Here is a 22,855-nt window from a genome sequence, read left to right on the forward strand (position 1 = left end):
CTGGTATTACAGGGTGTCCGAGAAGTCCTTCCCTGATTACAGAAATTGATAACTCAGGCTAGAAATAAGATAGAAATATGAAACTGGTGTTGAATTGTTTACAAACTATAAAAGTTTTTGTCTGTGTTAGGTTTGTTCTGTTTTACCAAGTCTCATTTTTTTTTTAGGTTTGTAGTACGTAAGTAAGAAGCCCAAGAAGCCATGCCAACCAACCAGGAGAAGGCACAGTGTGTCCTGTGGTACCATGAGACACGATCACCAACCACGGTGCAGAGACAGTTCCAGACAACATTTGGGAGGACTCCACCTGATGTCAAGAGCATTAAAGCCTGGTATGAGAAGTTCAAGAACACAGGGTCGGTTGCTGACCTTCCGAGGTCTGGTCGACCAAGAACCTCAGCAGACACGGCCTCCACGCTCTCCTGACATAACCCCATTAGACTTCTTTTTATGGGGTTATGTCAAGGATGAGGTCTACCGAACACGTGTACCAAATCTTGAAACCCTGCAGCAACGAATAACCACAGTCGTTGCATCGATCCCTTCAGTGATGTTGGCTAATGTGTGGATGGAAATTGAATATCGCCTAGATGTGCTACGTGCTACCAAGGGTGCTCATGTGGAAGTGTACTGATGTGACCAAAACTTCTATAGTTTGTAAACAATTCAACACCAGTTTCATATTTCTATCTTATTTCTAGCCTGAGTTATCAATTTCTGTAATCAGGGAAGGACTTCTCGGACACCATGTATACTGTGGTAAAGGTAGCAATTTTAATTCAATCCCCACGTAGGTCTAAATGGAACATAAACTTTCCTAGTAACTACTTAATTCTTACTTGCTACCGTATCCCTTGAAGTTTTCTCAAAACTCAGTTTTGCTGTTTGATGACTGGTGTAGAATAAATTGTATGACCATAAAGAGGTAGAGAGGCATAGCCCTTAAGTTGTTGCTTTTATAATAATTGGGTTTATAACTCCCTCGTGGCTAAGCGGTTAGCGTACGCGCCTTTGACATGGGAAAGCCAGGTTAGATTTCCTACGAGAGCTCATGTGGTTCGGATTCCATTTTAAGCTTTAAATCCACGTCTCGTGTAGCCTCACTGCTGAAAGGGACGCAAAACTCAAATGAAATCACACATCAATAATTCGATTTAGAGCATTTAATTTTCTCATATGACTCAACTTATTCCTACCCATCCATCTCAAAAGATGAATACCTCACAATGCTATACGGCATCACAATTCAGTTGCATAGAATAAAATAAAAGACATTGTGACAGAAAAACTGCTTTAGTAACAAATAAGAATAAGAAAATAAATTATCGAATCACAAATACAAATTTGTAAATTTTGGTTAGTGGTATATGAGCTACAGTATTTCATTTATTCTATGGTCTGGAAAATTGAATTATACAGTATTTCATTTTTTATTATAATTAGTATGAGAGGTATATAAATATCTCAAATGTATAAAAAACAAATATTACGCGTTTTGACACTGTCAGTTTCAGACAGAAAAAACTTATTTCCCGACGCATGACTTCAACCTAAAACCATCTGTTTAATGATAACATAATGCCTTTATTTGCTGATGAAAAACACCAATGAAATGTCATACTGCACATGAAACATTGTGTCAATACTATGAACTAAATCCAAATAAAATAGAACATTTCAAAAAATAAGTTGATGTTACCAATGGTATGCTGTAGTATCTATAAAATAATACACTGAGAAAACTGAAATAGCATTCGAGACTTCTAAATCTGAGTACGAAATAAGAAAAAATAAACACATATCATGACTGAATCATGGTTACTACCGTTCAGATTATAGTCAAGAATACCAAAACCACGAAAGTTTTCTCCTGACTACATTACGCAAACTTTTGATGTAAAAATCACTTTATCCAACATAATATCTCACTTTAGACTTCCTTCTTAATTTCTGAGTAATAATTTTAGTTGGCAAAGGAAAAGAATCACTAGCAAAACCTCATATTTATTGCATGTAATACATTAGTAAAATCATAGTACCTTTATTAATGTTCATCATATAAAATAATCATATCAGTACTCTTAATACCCCCTTCGGTGTATTATGCGTAACACATATTTTACACCTTATGCTATAGAACTTCTTTCTGTTCCTTGTTCCCCGAAATACTGTTTTCGGTTGGTAAGAATACAATTACAAACTGAAAATTTTAACTCTTCTCACTGATCAATTAATTGCTTTATCGATACAAAAAAAGAGATACCGAAATAATCTTCAATATGCTGCGCACAGAAAAATGGATCCAGAAATTGCTTCTAAACCCTAAAGTTACTACCTTTTACCTAAGTGTCAGGGTTTTGTTTCCATTAGACAGTTTCATGTACAACTTACGTATTAAATACTCCTTTTCCTTTATTTGTTTACGTAACGTAAACCGGTAGATAGTTTAGAACTCGTGTGAAAAAGATTGAGAACTATCAGGGTGAATCATAACTTTTGCAACATTGACTTACGACTATAATTTGAAGCGTGTATGTTTCACGACAGAAGGAATTCGAGCCGTCAAAGGTCTCACTAGGACGAGCATAGGTTGTAGTGCTTTATGTCCTCACGAGTTGTGCACTGCTCCGTTCCGTGAGTGATGACAACCACATACACTAGATTAAGATACAACGAAGTCTGAGTCGAAAACTTTTCCTTCACGAGTTTCAACTAGGCCATAACACCAAGAAAACAACCTGATACATTTACTGTGCGAAAAGGTCAAGGAGCAACTGATCACAGCACACAACCTATGGTTCAAGAAATTTCCTTCACGCAAGAGCTCTGCTGATCAACCAAGACAGATAGACTGGAAACCGTAGATTCCGAGATCATGCACCAGGCCATACGTGGTTTACTACGAGTTCTTTTCAGACGATCAAATCTTCAGTTTTAACTTACAGTCTGAACAGTTAGAGTGGATATATGCCATTGTGTGCTGAAAAAAGTATCATGCATTTGTAAACAGAAAGTGAGCCTTTCTGGATCAAGGCAACCCAAAGCTCATAACTTTGGATAACCTGGATTAAACTCCAGGAACAAAACTGGACTGTTGCCACGTCACGCATATAGTTCCAGCCTCGCACTAGCATCAAAGAACTGACCAAAACCTGGCTTCAAAAAGGTCAAAATATTGCAAAACTTTTCATTCACCCTGGTAAAATGAATATAAAATAAAAAAGAAGTATCATTGGAAGTGTCAGATGAATGTCAGAAACATGCATGTGCATTACATGCCCATGTGTTAGCTCACAGAGAGACCACACAAGGTATGTGCAAATATTGTGGTTCTTACGATTCCCCCTACATCATTATTCCAGCAATTATTAGGGTATTACAAGTAAATAGTAACAAGTTCACAATTTATTGAAAGTATACCCAAGCCACTGTACTAAGACAAACACGGTAAACTTCAACACCGTTCGACATTCAACTTGAAAACTCCTAGATTAACAGCGAATAACCTTCGATATTGTACAACTCTATTTCGAATGATGTTTGGTCGTTATGTATATAATTAATTTCATATTTCTTAGTACAAACAGCCAATTTATAGTTCTAAGCAGATATATACTACAAAGGAATCTTAGTAACTTGTAACAGACCCGCACATTGCTCATTAAAGTTAACCCCTGAAATGTGTTTAAAATTAATTGAAACTTGGAATAGTTTTTAGTGACACATATTACCATACTATTAATTTAAGTTAGTTTGGTTATCTAGTAGTACATAATACGACGCGTATTATTTAAGTACCGTTTTGAAATTCGGCCGCTGCAGCGCTGTGGTTGGCATTCCGCGCATACGCACTGTTTACCTACATTTGTTGACAAGCCACAGACGCCATTACGGAAACATTCGACCGTGTTTATGCTGTGAGTAGTTAAAATGTATCTTCCTATGGAGAATCCCACTGACTGTAAAATACGCGCTATGAGTAGTTTCTTTAACGCTAAATGCGTGAAAGCGGCTGAAATTCATCACCAGATTAGAGAAGTGTATGGAGAAAACATTATGAGCGAAGGAAAAGTGAAATCTTTAAGTTTTACGTCCCACAGTTGTACCGGCAAGACTACAGGAGGCAGTGATGATGATAAGTGAATGAAATGGTGGAATGGAGAAAATAGGAGGAAACGGAAGAGCCCCGATAAAACCCACGCACACGGTTTATGAGCGATGGAGTGCAAAATGGGTCAGAACCTTTAAAGACAGCTGCACGATTTTCATGATGAAGAACGAAATGGGCGACCTTGACTCTCTGAAGACTTGGTGCAGACAATTGATGAAAATGTGAAAGAGAAAAGACGTTTTACAATTTCACCGTTATGTGATAAGTGACTACCATATGTTCCTGCATTTGAAGAAGCATCTGGGTGGTCAGCACCACGACGACGATGATGAGGTCAAAAAATGAAATCTTTCAGTTTCACGTCCCACGGTTATGCCGGTTAGGCTAAAGGAATGATGAGGTCAAAACGGCCGTGTTGCAGTGGATGTCAAATCAGGCGACAGACTCCTATGAGGATGATATTCAAAAGGTTGTTACGATACGATGACTGGCTTAATATTGGTGGAAACTATGCAGAAAAACAGATTAAGGTACAAGCTTTCATGTTAACAATAAAATTGTTACCGGGAAGTACACTTGTTTATTATTATTATTATTATTATTATTATTATTATTATTATTATTATTATTATTATTATTTCAAAACGGTACTTAAAAAAACATGCCTGGCATTAGTACTTTATTTTTGAATTTTACGCCTCATGGCTTTGTCTTTTAGGCTTAAATGGTGAATGATAAGTAATGATGAAATTAAATTGAGAGGATAACATAATACTCTACATTACAAAGAATTTGATCCTGCGACAGACATGTCTTTAGCCGTAAGTCTAATCCATCTGTACGGACGATGTATTAAAATTTTAAAAGTGTACGCTTTATTACTTTACATTGATTTCCACACACAAATATAACCCCAAAACTTAAATTTTCTCACAGTTTACATAACGAAACTTACAAGTCACCTTAAGTCTATGTTTATGCATCCATCTCGAATATTTTATCTATTTAAGGAAGTTTCAGAAATTTCCAAATAACGTCCTACGAAAATATTTTAATAATTATGTAAGTCACTTGTTTTAAAAACACTCACAATAATGGGATCAATACAGTTAGTGATATAACATGGCATTTTATAAGATTAAGAACCCGAATGTAAATTTTATTTCAACAAAATGAATGCAGCCAACCTATCACATTTTATCTTGCGAACACTATTATACGAATTGTGTCTCCATCTTTAAAAAGCCATCATATGCTACAATTTTGTTACAGAAATATGAGAATTAACATTTCAATCAATTATGCCGCTGTTTTCCGACAATACTTGAAAAACAAACAGTTCTTAAAAGAAGAGTCGAAAAGTTAACTCTTATTTACATGATTACAAGTCTACGGCCACTTGTAAATATCTACATGTAAATTAAAAGCCTACAACAGTACGCAAATATTTTGTGAAACAAGTTCAATGGTTTGACTAATCCACATGTTAATATTAACTCTGTAGTAGATTGAAGCTACCAGCTTACTCCTGTATGGCCGAGAAAAGTAAAACAGACTTGTGTCGGTAGTGTACAGACTAGAATTATTGGTCTAGCAAGTTTTAAGAAATAGGTCCTGCATTCATATATACTAATACAATAAAATGTATGCGTGTATCTGCCTGTCATCAGCTTTACGCATAGAAAGGAGTAACCTCGAAACACCAGATTTTGTATAAAGCTAGCTCTTTGCCAGATCTATTCCAGTACAAAGCTCCTTTTTTCGGCTCGGGAGATTTGAGGAGGGGGCAAAAATGTATGCATGTTTCTCACGGTTTTTGATAGTGCCGTAAGTGTATGCAAACCCTCATTGTTATGCGGGCTTATATAACAGCAAAGGATGAAGAGCGGACAATGGACTGTGAAGACTTTTTTTCTCTTTTTTTTTTTTATCGTTATTCTGAATTAAGAGTCTGCAATGACGGATCCTTACTCTTTTTATCCAGTTCTAAATTAAGACCCGAGAACAACGGATGGTCACACCTACTAAAGCAATAAGACAGCATGACAAGGCAACCAAAGCCGGTGTTTCAAGTTACTTTTGAAAGTAGGAATTTTATTTGAATGAACCGGCTTTGCATTCTATTCAAATCCGTTACAGAATACATGCTTATTTTTGTCTCAATAACGTCAAAAATATTTTGAGCAGTTAAGTAATTCTTTGAGTTTAGACCAGTGCTTTCCAACTCTTTCCTTATGGTGACAGCCTATTTAGTACACAAAATTTTACATGAAACCCATTCACTGATATTAAATACAAAACATACTGTATTGTAACAAAGATGTAAGAACAGAGATATCTAGTGCAATCATTAAAGTTATAACAAGAAATTAGCGCGACACCCTTGATGCTATATCGCGATACTTCAGCGTGTCGCGATACCGAAGTTGGAAACCTTTGGTTTCAATAACCTTTTAGGTCGGACACCTTATCTTAGACATTATTTTTGAAACCGAACAAAACTCTATGTATATATATTATTTTGTGGATTTAAGCTCTGTGTCTTGGACATCTCTCTGATATGAATAGTTCACAGTTTCGAAGGAACCGTGGATACCCAACTTGAGGAGGTTTTATTGTATTAATATATATATTTTACGCTTTACAGCACGAAATACCTTGCAGAGAATTGAAACAGAGAAGGTGAGGAGTTCTTAATGTGGAGTTCAACTACTTTATTATTATTATTATTATTACATTTTACCAATCAAAACTGCACAAATCAATCTGATAAAGACATACTTAGGGCTTTTTACTAATCTCACCCTTTTTTAAGACCATTCGTATACTGTATAAATTTGGATACCCAATAAATATGTCATAAATAAGCAATTCACTAAAATTCAACAAAAGTAGGACTGACCTTACTGAAGATACTTAAACAATTATTTTACATTGCTTCATGTTAAAAGATTTTTTTATGAATCTTATGGATATTTATTCAAAAGATTTCCAAAATTCAAAGAAACCCTGTAAATCTATAAACTAATTGTCATCATTTGGTAGAAATGTTGAATATGTACGTTTCTATCCCATTATCTTGAAAAAAATTTCTTTTCTTTTATAATTCTCAGCCTCATCTGGTACAATTCTCTCCAAGCTCTTAACAAATTAAACGGTAAATGAAGAGTAGAAATATGGACTTATCTTAACAGTATGAACATAAACAGCCCTTTTGTGCAACAGAAAAAAAATTCAGTAATATTTAGTAACAGGAATTTGATACTTTGCGAAGAATATACATCGTTCTTGACAGTTTTAATATTACGAATGTACAGTATTTCAAATAATGCAAATACTTTAAATAATACGAAAAAATATTATATATTGCGGAACGTAATTAATTAAAATCTACAGATGTTTTCTTAATTATTAGTAAAACTCAATTCATTTTGCTGCTGTTTGACAATATCGTTACCAACGAAACAATACATTTATCGCATGAAATAGCACAATTCTTTAGAATTTCTACATTTAAAATGTTACCACTATTCTAACTCAAAATAACAATAATGATGCATTGAACGTAATGACAAACAATTTAGAAATATTTTAGCTATGAAAAGCAGACCGTTATTTCATTCTACCTATTGAATCAACATTTCATTCTACCTACATTGGATGTAAAATATATTGAAGAAGAATTTTCAAAAGAAAACAAAAAAATTGTATTAAATTACAGAAAACTACATACAGATAGAAAATAATAAACCTACAGATACGTTCTCTCAGTATTTTCGATTATGATTTCGTAACTATCACTCCAGAAATTCTGACAAAAAAGTAAATAAACAAATAAATATAAAGGCAACACTTACCATCCAATTCTACTCGTGATAATCGAACTTTTTTCTTTACATGCTTTGGAATTTTAAGATTAACGTCAAACACTGACTGAAACCATAAACAGATTTACGAGGAAATTTTGCTTTCAATGAAAGATACGAAAATAAGTATTCAAATAATCACCACATATTTGGCAGTCATGGTTAGTATACCACATACATCACACAAATTCTAGGTATAATGACGATAGAGAAGGAGGTTAATTCATTATGACTGAACGTAATATTAAATTCGACAAAATGTCAAATATGCTTTGCATATGTAAAACAGATACTATGACATTTCACTCATTGAAATCCTGAGAAAAATATTTCAACTTTCAATTGCCTACATACTTCATTGAATCTTTACGTTATTGAATATTGCAGAAACATCTATGAAAGAGTTTTACAATATATAATACCTCTTAACCATAATTTGAATGATTACGATTATGATTTAATAAACTACTACAAATTCATTTCACATCTTTAAATATCACAATTATTCACTGATAAAACGTAAACACAAAATAAACACTTTTTCTGTACACTTCAACAACTATGTACAAAGTAACAAGCTAGATTGTGTGCTCAACCAAACAGGGAAAGAAGAGTTATGCAAGACCATGAGAAATTAAGAACATCACTTTTTTTTCCGAGCTTTTTTCTTCTTATCTGCTATGATTTCTTGCTTCTTCACAATACAGACACGGCAATACCAATCCTCGCTGTCATCTGGTGGAACTTGAATGCCAACACAAACCCTTGAAGAACAAAAAATTAACGTGAATTTATAACTTTACACTATATGCAAGTATTTCAGTCTTGGTATCGCATCAATATGTTCACTTTTCATGAAGAAAAATCAGCCTCGACATAATTCGAAATAGCGTCTCCATATGTGTTTGATATGACAGACAAGATTTAACACTTCGCAAATTTTGTGAATTTTAGGATTGAAGTGACGAAAGCGTGAGGAAATTAATAATGTTCGTAATGAATACATATTTTTACTAATATTGAAGAGTGTTTCACTCAAAAATATATGATACAGAGAAAGCAATATTAATGTAGGACCTACAAAGCACACAGATGAGAAAAATGAAATTAATATAAACATAATTTTGTCATACTTATTGAAGATGCAAAAATTATAAAAACAAATCCCCCACATCTTCTGCAGGGAAACGTATCTGCTTCAATATTCCGGCATTCATTCGACTTGATCATGAGGACAGGACTTTTATTTAAGGTTTTGGACAGAGAACTAAATAATGAAAATTTTAAAATTGCAGCGTAAAAACTGTAACCTAAACGAGCGCTGTTAAATGAAATTGGGAGTTATAAGATATTCACTACTTCCATCTATTACAAAACACACACAATAGTTGGAAATTCAGAACATTTTAACCACAAACTATATCAAACACGCTCTTGTGGAAAATAATTTGATCATTTTTCTTACCTTTTTTCATAATCAAGAATGAAGATTTTCAGATGAACAGCAAAGAAATCATATTTACTAACGTACAAAAGATATATAGAGAGGTAAGACTAATCAAATACAGAATTATCCTTGCACTTGCCATTGTGCTTTTCTGAAAACAACAACGTTGCGAAGCTACGCGGGGTTTATCTTAACGTTTTAGAACAGATAAAAATAAAGGAACTAAAATTAATGTTAGAAGGAAAGCTTCATGAATCCATGTGCAAGTATTGCACTAAGTTAAATTTCCACCGAGACACTGTCTTCCTGTTTACTGTGAAATTGCCATGATAACAGATTTAACAATTTCCAGCATGTTTCCTACGTTCCGGGAACACCATTTCTTAAGTAACTTAATAAGGCAAACACTTTTCTTACCATATTTTATTTTCATCATAAAGCTACTTAAGAAACAGTTAGGGAAGCTTATGGCCGTAGCTATTCACTACCCTGTCAAAACTCGCGCGCACGCACACTAAATAATGATCAAATCAAAAATGAAAAATTAATCAATTTATTGAACTTTCCACCTCTAAACAATAACATTTCAAAACACTGGGCCGTAAAACCACGTCAAAAATTAGTGAAGCATGTAATGGAAGATAAAAGTTACTTAATAGACAGTTTACAAAACAATGCGGTTTATCAAATTTCTTGTCCCTGTGGAAAACATACATACATGAAAAAGAAACGTATCAACCTCAATTAAAGAACATACATGGAGTGCGCAAGAAAAAACATCCAACTTCAGAGCTATTGGAACATTTAAAATTCAATAATTCACATGACACAAATGAAACATTTTTATTTTAATCCAGCCAATAATACAGAGGGTTCTTGAGGCACTCTTTACTAAGATAGAAAATAGAGATTACGCAAATACAAAAGTCATCTGCATTAAAGCTGGACCACAATCTTCGATTGCTTTCAGAATGTAGGAGACAGGAGTGTTATTAACTCTGAAGACACGTAAGTGGCATTATTAGAGACGAGACAGAAAGACAAGGACTGAAAATTTACTTTCGTCACAGTACCTTCACATGGGACGAATTAATGTAGTTTTTCCTTTTAACATTAATTTTAGTTCCTTTTTCACTTTTATTTTTTCAAAAACCCAAAGACGAACTAAGTGCGGGTTCGAAGTACTGCTGTTATTAGTAGAAAGACATGAGTGGTACATTCAACGTTAATTCTCCTCTTGATTACGAAACACAATCGTACAGTAAACGGGGTGATCTGATACGCTGGGGTAAAGTAATACGAAAGCGGTTGTTTATATGCACCGTTTATTGCATATATTTTACTGACTGTATGCTAGCAATATTACACTTTTTTTTTTTTTTTTTCGTTCGTTGAACTGTGAGCCGCAAACTGCGTTAGTCATATGTTACTTTCCGCTACTTTCGTACACAGAGAAACTACTGGAACTTAGACATTGATTTAGTTGTGTTTTTTGTGCCCTTGGAAATCCCTTGAATCTTACGTACTTGTAAACTAGTGCGGAAATTGGTGTTCTTCGTACAGTAAGCTATAATGTTACGTAACATATGATAACATTAATTTTTAATGTCAATGTGTGTTTCGATGCTAGTTTGTGGCGCAATTTTGCCCACTTTTGGGGTGATGTGCTACACGGTCCCATTTTCCATTACTATAGATACTGAGTAAGATGTACAGAGTAGAAGTTCGCCGAGATGTTCGTGGTGACAATCACCATCTGCCGCGCATCACATTACCTAGAAATACGGGCAAAACTGCTGACATGGGACCATAAAGTTTAGCACGACGCCAATGGTGCTGCGAACATGTAACATGGATGACAGATGACTTGAAACGTGTAATATGGTCGGGGGAGTCATCGTTCTCTCATTTCAATCCTCGGCCCGTGTTTATGAGTGGCAGATACCCAAAGACACTTATAATCCAGTGTCTTTGTCCAAGCTTGAAATGGCGGCAGCCCTTTGATGCTGAAGACCACAATATCCTGACGCTTACCGGTCGTGCCACTGCCCGTGATGATGATGCCATTTTAGAAAGCCATGTGCATCCTATAGCTCAGAAGTTTTTCTTTCTTTTTTTTTTTTTTTTATTTTCAAGCAATCAGACCATATTAAAGGATAATAATGCGCCATTGACACAGAATATCTGTGGTCCGTTTTGGAGACATGAATCTGGCCCAATTTTCCGCCTCCATCCTCTCTCACAGAAATGAGTGATGCACTGCGCGTGGAATGGTGTAAATGATCCACTTGCTACCAATTCAGACCTCTACGACTCCATTCCACGTCTCATCAGAGCTGTTCTGAGAATGAAAGGGGGTCCAACACCATATTAATTTTGTAAGCTGCACTTTTTAAGAGATCTTTCCTTAATGAGTTGAGTTAATTTTGAGTTTAACGTCCCGTTCAGCAGCGAGGCTACATGAGACGTGGACCTACGGATTAACGTGGAATCCAAACCAGATGACCTCCACCGGAATCGAACCAGAGTCTCCCATGTCAAAGGCGCGTATGTTAACCGCTTAGCCACGAAGGAGCTTTAGATGCTTTCTTAAATTGATATGTATGTATGTATATTTTATGATACTTTAAATAAACCGATACCATCTGTAACACTTACGTATTTTTTAACCACTCCTTTTGCTGCATTAATGTAATATACCGTATAAATAAATCTGTGTATCACTTCACCCCTTTCAGTGGGGTGAAACGATACTAGCAATACATAATTTTTTCCATATTATATGCAAAATATATGGACGGATAAACGTCTTACCAGTGGTTATGACAACTTACTGTAAGATCAATCGAAGATGTACAAAAACTTCCAGAATATAAATGATAAGGTATTAATATAATGCTTTAAAATTTAAATTTGTATCACTCCACCCCATTTACAGTATGTAATATAATAAAACTGGAGGTAAATGTATAAATGTATTTTATAATCAATATAATTGATTTACATATGTAGATTCCTATAGTAAGTTATTTTCTCGGCGGAGACCGCATTATGCATCATCCTAGCCAGTAAATTTCAAGAATAAGAAAATATGGTTATTTTTCTTGCCAGTACGAATATTTTTGTTTTCTAAAGCTTACTCTACTGTACGAAACATACATACCAATGGTACCACGCGTCACAATCATCACAGCCTATCATGGGACTTCCATCGTCTTGGCCACCACACGCAGGACATATCCATACTTTATTTCCATCATTGTCCTGAAACAAATAAATTTAACATCAAAAGTAGAAAATAAAAGGTTTATGCAGAAGCAACAAACGCAAGTGATGTTACTAAGGTGTAATTCTAGCACCTCTTAATATTAGTTAAAACGACATCTATATAAGAAAATGGATAGCCTGCGAAGTAAATTCTACAGTAAAGATGTATCTATAGTCATTATGGTATTTACTATACTAATGGTGTTACGGTTAAGTTTAGACGCATTGAGTAGCTTTATGGAATACAAAATAGGTTTTAAGACTGGGAAATATCTCACCGAAAATAGTCTCTCTTATTATACGTGTATGTTAAAGCCCTCTTCCTCAAGTAACACCAGAAGAAACCAATTCAAATGAGAAAAGTACACACTACCCACCACCTACTTCATTCTAGTTATTAACTTCTTGCATAATGAAAATTATTCAAGTTTGCAAGTAGGCCGAAATGGTTCTTTAATTTACAAAGAACAATAACGTTCCCTGCACGTCACATTCGACATCGTGTCCTTTACGTAACTAGTTCACAATAAGATAGTAATTTAGTCCAGTACTTACGTAATAAAACGCCACTGTTTCTTTTCCTCCCTCCGCTTCAGTACCACCGGCTGGTCTTTTCGTGGTTTCCTTCGATTTTCCTTTCGGAGACATTTTTGCGGGGGCTTTCTTCATCTTACTTGAGGCAGGTGTTTGGCTGTATTGAGGCGTCGTGGTAGGAATCACAGGCTGCGGTGTTGCACTTCCAGACTGTGGTGTCGATGTGAAGCTTGGTGTTGAGGTATCCGAACTAGATGATGGTTGTGAAGGGTGCTGCGAAGGTGACTGCTGAGGTGTCTGGATCGATGAAGGAGCTTCCGGGGTTGGTTCCTGTTTTACAGATTTCATTGGTGGTTTCTGTTTTGGAGGTCTTGTGATCAGAGCCGATATTTTAGCTAATACAGGAGATGGAGCTCTCTTTGTAACAGGTTCCGTTGAAGCATTCCCAGGATTGTGCTCACTCTTGTCGTCTTTCTTAACAACTGGTTTGATAACGCTGAAGTATAAATTTAAAGGAATATATTATATACAATATATAACGAGATAATAAGAAGTGTTCAATCCAAGTTTATTCAAATTAGAGTTATATGGTAGTTAAACATTAAAGAAACTGTTTTCCAATACCGATAAATCTCGAAGCCGTGTAAAATTTCCAACTGTACATGCAACCACTCAAGTTTAGACTTACCATAAAATCAATATAAAGCGGTCAAGAATTGAATGATCGATTATCTGTTTAATAAAATTCATTTATCTATTACTATTTATTATATAAACGATAAAATCATATTTTTGTGTACGAAAACTAAAGACTATACATTTTAACGTCATTTCACTCCGTTTACAAATGATGATCTTATTTGTTACAATTTTTCGGTACTGTACGTCTATATTTGCCGAAAGAGGTCAGAATATACTGAATAAGGAAATGCAATTCTCAACATGCTCTACAATGCCTTCCGGTTTGCTCACCCTATGTCTGAATTCTTCATCTTAAAAGAACTATGGATCAAAAATCAAGCATCAAACTTCGGAGAAAGTCATTTCTTTAATATCCATCGTAATAAGATAAATATAAATACCAGCTTTAAAATGTATTAGTGGCGATAGAGGGAGGGAGAGAGAGAGAGAGGGAGGGAGGGAGAGAGAGAGAGAGAGAGAGAGAGTAGAAATGTAACGGAAGTTTGTAAAAAATTTTATTTCTTTTACAACTTGAAGGGTTGAAAAACGTTTCTCTTTTTTCACATTTGTGGTTAGTTTGTATCTTTCACTTCCTACTAGGACTGCTAAAAGAAAAATACAAATATTTTAAATCAATTATAATATTAAAAAATGTTGGGATTCAACCTACAAAGTATGATGACAGTGTAATATGAAAAACAGTCTAATATAATTGTTGTAAGTCAATTACTGGCACTATAACTCTTAATTATTCATGTTTTTTATACTTATGAACATTTTTAAAGGACAGAATTACTTCAAGACAATGACCAGGGATATTAATATCAATAATAGAAAAAATAAGAAAGCATTCTGTTTCCAAGAAAACGAAATACAAGTTATATATATAAACTACTGATCTGATCTGCAATAAACTTCTTTTTTTTTTTTTTTTTTTTTCAGCAGTATCTCCCTACACTTTTTAAAACTCGGCGGAAAGTAACTGAATTTTTATAGGGTTAACATTTTACTGTGTACAAAGCACTATAATCTACTAAGGTAAGTAAGTGTGACGTCAAACTTCATTGACATACTGCTCAATAATGATGCCTTTTATTTTCATGATATATTTTCTTAATAGACGTCAGTTTATCCCTCTTAAATATCTTCAGAAGTATGCAAAATGACATTTAACAGTATTCTAGATAACCGCAAGGCACATAAAACATATGCGTAAGTAGGAAGCACAACAGTATTGTTTACGACCATCTGAATAACGTTGACAACTATAAAATAGGATTCCCATTTTGTAAAGGAAGAATGTAAGGGTACTCTCTGTAGTTCTAGAGTTTAACGTTCCTTTTCAGCAACACGGGTATATGAGATGTAGACCTACAGCTTAATGTGGAATCCGAACCACGTGAGTTTTCACCAGGAATCGAATAGATCGCTAACCATACACCCACACTCGTAATGAATGAGTCAAACATGACGTATTCTCAGAAGAAAACTTGCGGTATCATTTGTTTCCAGTAAGTTCCAAAAATAAACTCTTTATATGGAACTAAACAATGGTGCCTTCGAGTTGACCTATAAACATTACAATGAGACTGAAATGTAATTTTTATCTAAGTCTCCCACAGGAAAAAAATTAAAAACCTTTAGAGAATAAATATCAAAGATCAAAGATAAAAAAAGGTAATGAAGTGCACTGCGTGAAAATAAACGTGAATCATAACGGCCTATGCCTGCTTCACCTAGCAGCCATACTATATGGAACCAAAATTGCAACTTTTGGAATCTCATAATTACACTGTTACCGGAAGCAACGAAACTACCTGACTAATCTATCTAAAATCATTTTTAAATAATATAGTCCCGAAAACTGGCTTACTGTTTGAATTTCCACAGAATACCTTGTAGACAAATTAATTTTTAAATTATTCTATGTTTAATTTGTATTGTACTAAACAATTTAAATTGAAACTTCGACTGTTAATATAGAAGTCAGGACCAGACAATGTAACAAACGAAGTAATGAGGGTGAAAAGTAGAAAATGTGTCTTTCCGAGTTAAAATTGTGTGGTATTCGGCTGCCTTCTCGGTGTCCTAATCCTATGTGCTATCCACCATACCGTCATAGCGTCCTAATTCTCTATGCTTGTTGTCCGCCTTCTCTCGATTAGGCTCCCACACTCCACAGTGCATTACGAACGAACTTCCCGATACATGCAAGCTAGTACAAGTGATAAGCTTTAACGCAGAAAAATAACTTCTTTCCCCTTGAATATTTTTACTAGTTCCCTTAAGGTAAATGTGTGTCACGTGGACTTAATATCTAGTACCACATCAGCAAATGTGTCAAAGAGAATTTTGATAAAATTATGTTTTATGCTGGCAAACTTAGCACAAGCAAAAAGCATATTAAATTTAATTTGGAGCTCTTATATACGCTGAAAAATGAATAAGTTTTTTTTTTTTTTTTTTTTTTTTTTTTTTTTTTTTTAAAATAAGAACCTATATGGGCCTCAGATCAACTTTGTAAAACTGCGTTTCAATCGAATTTGATGTGCACATTCTGCAATGGATGTAGGCGCACTCACAGGTAATCATGTGAAAACATTATCTTTAGCATATGAACTATTTATTTACTATGAAATTATATGTCTAGCGACATCTATCTTTCGTTAAAATTAGAAATTTGCATTTAAATTATACTAGATTAAATTTTAGAAGCAATGATGAAAATAAAACATGTTCTGGTGTGGTTCCTAAAACTTGCCTGCCTTACATTTCTCAAGAGACATTTTATTTAATACATAAATACTTACTCCTCGTTGGCTTTTTCGATTCAAAATACGTAAAATTTACTCAGACAATATATTTAGTATTATTTAACTAAAGTGTAATTAATGGAAGCTGGCCTCGAACAGATAGCTGCACGTGTTGTAAACAAAATGAAAGGAAGGGCTGTTCAGCAATCACTGCAATGCTCTTTCACATTGTTTCTAGGCAACCAAGGTCACTGATCGCGCTGTTGTCGGTAGTTGAGGATTGAATATCCTGTGAAATAGTTCTGGTTTGCTTGTATTTTAGTGTGTACATTAAATATTATATATATTTAGTGTGTGCTGTTTTAGGGTTTCTTTCTGTATCATATATAAAAATGAATGATTTTGTACGTTAGCCCGGCACACAAATCCACATCATTGGTTTGGGATACTTCTCAGTAACAGGAATTTGAAGTCTGGAAGAGAGGAAGCAAGAAGAAGGGGGAGAGTTTGAGGAAGAGTTTGTTTAAAATTTATGTCAGAAAGAGAGTATCTAACGTGCTCCTGACGTTAGGAAGACGGAACTCGGTATGTAAATTCACTTTTAAAAACAAACTGCCCTACACATATGATTACAAACTGGTAAAAATGCTATGGGGGTAAGACACTCTTAGCACTCTCAGGGTTAGGGGAAGGGGGAGGGCAACATGTGCTGGACAAAATAGAAAAGAGAGTTAAAAAGTAAGACTGAAAGAGTAAAACAACATTGGAACACGTGCAGGTGTGCAAATAGTTAGGGAAAGTATGTAGCAACCACTTAATTAAAAAAAAAAAAAACGTTTTGTACAGATAAATGCAGAAATTGAGAAGAACAGTTAATTGGCTCTTAGAAGAGTGGGCGTCCCCTCTTTTCACTCTCAATTTATATTTAAGTTGTTATTCTTGGATTGATCCTTCATGTATCACATGAAAGACTATGTTAAATTACGAAACTGTTACACAAGTGTTATTAATATATATTTAGTATTTCGGTAAGTTTTACTTTATTAATACTATGAATATTTCCAAAGCTATAAAGAACAATATCCACGTAAATATAACCGAAAACGACAGATATTAGTATCGGATTTACATTTTTCGGGATTGCTAAGATGATTGGTGACAGTTCTAATGACATTTAAGCTCGTTTAGTCAAAACATGCATGTTAATTGACTAAACTTGCCGCCAGGAAATTGACTGGGGCAACGCGAAAGGTGTTGCTTATCGTTGTTTATTCTACTCAGTTCTTTATTCTCTAACAAGGCCCATGTCAGCTGACCCGGGAATTAACAGATACGCCTTGTCGTTATATATTCTACTCAGTACATTATTTACAAGTATTGTGCATAAACATTATTCTTCCCGTGTGAAGCCAGGCATTTCTGTGAGTCATATATAAGGTTGCTTGTCCAGTATTAGAGAGGGATGGTATAGTTACCATGTGGTTGTTTTTCCTAATTCTAAATTTATCTTATCCCACGCTAAAATTTCTGAGTATTACTACTACGGAAAAGGTCTTACAAGGAACATCATCTTAGTGATCTGAGCCGACTTCGACCAAATTTGGCAGGTGTATACTAAACTTAAAATACGCGATTTTTTCTTTTTTTTTTTTTTTTTTCCTCGGAGAAGTTGTTCTTGGGAGGTAAAAGCTTCCACCCAAAAGTTTGAAAGTCACCGCCAAATGTACAGGAAGAAGTAGATCGAAGCAAATCAAACTGCGCACAGATATAGTAGACGTAGAATAAAAGAATCCGTGTTCCGAATTTTCCTTAACAAAACGGTTGAGTGGGGCAGAGGGCCCTCTGAATTCATGACTACGAAATTCAAAAGCGACAACGGAGGTAGTTTAGAACTTCCTAACTTACATGCGGGATTGTAATGAAACTATGTACAAACACAGTGCGCTTAAAATAACAGAAGACGTAATGTTTATTTTCTGCGAAGAAAAAAAGTTTCTTTGGGGCACAGGCGCCTCGAAGAAATGTGGCAACGAGCGCTAAAAGCGAGGAAAGAGGAAGAAGAAAATGAATAAAGTTTGTGTAGAAAAATGATAAGGAAAAGAGGTAAAGACATCGTTTGAAATGCATCATTCACACCTACGCCCAGACCGTTTTAATTACTGTACTGTGAGATATTTCCGTCACTCATTACTCATTCTCCGCTAACACTGGCAGTCCTAGAACCTACAATGAAAATTAATTTAACGTTCTTGCGATCAGTTGGACAAAGCTAGTCTGGAGCAAGCAGTTCCACAACTGGCAGCACAAAGTTCAAATTAATTTTCATTGTAGACTTGAGGACTGTCGGTGTTAGGGTACATAGATGGAGTGCAGAATGAGTAATGACAAATAGATCTTTTACAGAATACAGTAATTATCATGATCTGGTCCTAGATGTACAAACCATGTCTTTGTTTATTTTCCCTCTCATCTTCCTATACACATTTGTTTTCTTGCTCTTCTCTTATCGTTTCTGGCGCTTGCGGCCACATTCCTCCGACGAGGAATCGTTTCCTCAAAAGCTGTTCTTCCGCAGAAAATAAACATTACGTCTTCTCTTATTTTAAGCCCATTGTATCTGTACGCAGTTTCGTTACACTCCTGCGTGTACTGAGGGTAGTTCTGAACTACCTTCATTACCAATTTTAACATTTCGTGGTCATAAGTTCGGACGGATCTCTGCCCAAGCATCTTGTCAAGGAAAATACGAAACACGTATTCCCTTATTTTACTTCTACTATCTGTGAGCAATTTTATTGACTTCGGTCTACTTCCTACGCTCTTTGCGAAGATTTCAAAATTTTTGGATGGACGCTTTTGTCCAGAAGAACAGCTTTTCTTCAGGGAAAAAAAAAAAAAAATACGTATTCACTTATTTAATGTATATTGTCTCTATGCAGTTTCGTTACAATCCTCCATGTATTCAGATACTTCTGAACTACCTTCATTACCAATTTCAACAATTCGTGGTCATGAGTTTGAAGGGGATTTTGCCCCACCCAATCGTTTTGTCAAGGAAAATACGAAATACGTATTTTCTTATTTTACGCCTACTTTATCTGTGTGCAATTTAATTTGCTTCAGTCTACTTCTCTTTTTTTTTTTTTTTTTTTTTCTCTCCGTCGACTTCCAAATTTTCGGGTAGGGGCTTTTGCTCAAAAGAATCGTTTTTGCACAAAACATTAAATAAAGAAAAAAAAAGTATTTGCTTATATCACGTCTACTATCTGCCAATTTTGGTCGAAATTGGTCTGAATCACTAAGATTATGTTCTTGTTAGTAATATGGAGTACCATTGTTCAATTAGGCTTCTTCGAACTTCCTTCTTTCCTTAATTGTAGCTTAAAAAAGTTGGGCGGCTATGGGCGAAAAAAACAAAAACTATAACAAAAATGCTGTTTAAATAAAAGAGTTAAGTAAATGTTTAAACCTATAGCATGAAACCATTTGCTGCTATTGATGCAGTTTTCTGTTCTGTATGCCTGTCTTCCAGTTATACTAAAGAAAGAAAAAAGTCTTTTAGTTGCCTGTTAACAGGACAATTGTATCCGAAAGCAACAGTTAACTTTCGACTAAACTGGAAAAGAAAAGTTCAGCATTCCCATGCAATGAGTCATACCAAAGAAGCTTCCCCTACCATATGCAGATATGTCTCCCAACTTAAACTACCTACATACTCTTCTGTGGTCCAATCCCAGCCCATTCCACCTAATAACTCAACTTTGCTGAAGTGGCGCTCACCAGTATCTTCCCCCAGCCTGCACATATATAAATGGCTGTATGTATGTATTTCCAGCGTAACTCTGGAGCACCTGGCGCAATTATTTCAATCCTTCTCAAACCTCATCCCGATGGGGCTGAACTGGGACTTAAACGGGATTGTATGTGTCTTATGTGTCATCTCAACATCTCCCAAACCTATGGATTGGACAGTGAATACTTTTTTTTTCTTTATTTCATTCATATGACATAATCTGAAAAAACACTGTAAAGTAAGACGTCCCAGCACTTCTGGGAATTGTGGGAGAGTGTGACGTAAAATAACCGAAAATGACCAATAGGAGTGTCAAATCCATAGTTTCTGAGTCGCTGAGATGAAATACTGAAACTCCAGATGCCTTTAAGTCCAAGTTCGTCCCCATCAGCAAGGGGATGACATCACTGTCCAATCCATAGGTTTGGGAGATGTTGAGATGACACATACAATCCCGTTTAAGTCCCAGTTCAGCCCCATCGGGATGAGGTTTGAGAAGGATTGAAAAATAACATGTTCAAAATCGACGTAGTCCGTTGTTTGTGATCGCATCACAGGAAAACGGTTCACTAATCTAAAATGATTTTCGGAACATATTTAGCACTTACCTCAAGCTGAAGTCTTATCGCGTCACTGATCGAAGGGCGTATCCTAAGTGGGTAGGAAATTCAAACATTTTCGCTAAAAATAAATCATCTCACGAATTTTTTCGCTGAGATGAACGGTCATACTGCCGCTGCAGCTTAAGTCCAATTCATCCTCCATCGGGCGAGGGGTGAGGGACAGTAATGGAAAGGAGTGACATATGGATTTTGATCTTTACACTTTCATTGGAATGCGTATACTAAAGAGGGGAAAGGATTCAACCACTTTCCATAAACCTCCCCAGTGAACAATGGGTATTTTAACTGGTTACACATGGAATTTATTTGGCTAAATAGTTAGAATTCTCGCTTTTGATGCGGAAAAAAATCCCTGTATTATATGTAACCCTGAGTTGTAGGTTCATGTGTACATTCGGGTGGGTCGAAAACGGCACTTTCAAACTCTTTTCTTTCTTTCTTTTATTTTCGAAATAGAAAACAGCCTAGTGGGAAAAAGTGGTGTAAAGATGTACATAGTAAATCTGCAAAATCTGGGTCAAATCGGACTACATATTCAAGTGGCACTTGCGTCATTTTCCAGCAGCCCTGCTTTCAAAGACATTTTTCCATATTTTTGCTAAATGAAGAGTTATAACCATAAGCAACGACTAAATTTTTCATTTTTTGGTTCTAAACATTTTTTTTTAAAACGCCATTTTAACGCTCGATTTTCATCAAAATTGTTCTGAAGAGAAATTATTAACTTCAGGAAGTTGATTTTTCTATTTGTAAAATGATAAATATCTGTATAATCCTTCGATGAAACAGATGCAACCTAGAACTCACCACGGAGAGGTAGTTGTATGAGTTCTACCCATCTCCAGTCCAACCATCCAAGTGTTTGGCATATATTTAATTTTCACAGTCGGATGTCGCAATGAAATCATCTGTTACTAACATACCTAATTTCTTCCTTCCAACAACTCTGTCTTAATCAGAGTTTAGCATGAATCTCCACTTTGAACAGCGAGGATATATTTAACAATTGTGGTTGATCCGTGCTGAGATATATTTTATTACTATTGTCAACTACCTTCTCACGTAAGAGGCTAGAGTTGATAAACAACACTGAACTCATATCAGATAAGTTGTGGAAGTAAATTGAGATTGGAATGAGCCTGAACTCTTTCGAATTTGACTGCTAGAAGCTTCTCGCATGACTCAAACTATTTAGTACTAAAGCCTGAAAATGAGTAAAGTCTTGTTAAACGACCTTTTAAATCATAAAGCAGGTGATGAAGAGGAAACAAGTAACCAACACACAGCTTTCTATATCAAGTACTACAGGGTCATTTGGCGACATCTTGATATTTGACTTAGAAAGTACGCAGACATATAATGTTTACACCGGGTGCATCTGCTGAAATTTGAATAATTATTTATATTAAAAAAAAAAAAAAAAAAAAAAAAAAACGACAAAAATGGTGAATGCGTCTCTCTGAAAGCGAATAGAAGGTCAGAAGCTGTAGAATTGCCTAAAAGCACCGATGTAAAATAACGCGTGTACACTTGCCTTTTTACAGGCTAAATGACCTTAGATGCCGAAAGCCCAGAAATCTAAATCCTAATCCTTTTTACAGTATTCCACAACCGCATATTTATGTCTCTTGCAACAACTAAATTAGTTCACTCCTGAAATTTGGTGGTAATAACTCATAAACGAAAGCATAACTCATATGCTACTTTGTCACGTTGAAGCTGCATTTTCCTGCTAATCTCACTGTCTGGGAACATAAATTCGAATACTACACCACAGTAA

General features: G+C 35.2%; 1 protein-coding gene across 2 annotated transcripts in view; it reads right to left on the reverse strand.

Moving 5' to 3' along the window:
- Positions 1 to 1,278: 1,278 nt before the first annotated feature.
- Taf3 (TBP-associated factor 3) overlaps positions 1,279 to 22,855 on the reverse strand; it is a 109,562-nt gene continuing 87,985 nt past the window's right edge. For both annotated transcript variants that reach the window (XM_081762207.1, XM_081762206.1), the window contains 3 exons: positions 13,247 to 13,721; positions 12,588 to 12,688; positions 1,279 to 8,741 (listed from right to left, as the gene is read on the reverse strand). In XM_081762207.1, coding sequence (XP_081618333.1) covers positions 8,621 to 8,741; positions 12,588 to 12,688; positions 13,247 to 13,721 — 697 coding nt within the window. In that variant the 3' untranslated portion in view covers positions 1,279 to 8,620. The remainder of the gene's footprint in view (positions 8,742 to 12,587; positions 12,689 to 13,246; positions 13,722 to 22,855) is intronic.

This window comes from Thermobia domestica, chromosome 6 (genome assembly GCF_964235325.1).
Source record: "Thermobia domestica chromosome 6, izTheDome1.hap1.1, whole genome shotgun sequence".
NCBI lineage: Eukaryota > Metazoa > Arthropoda > Insecta > Zygentoma > Lepismatidae > Thermobia > Thermobia domestica.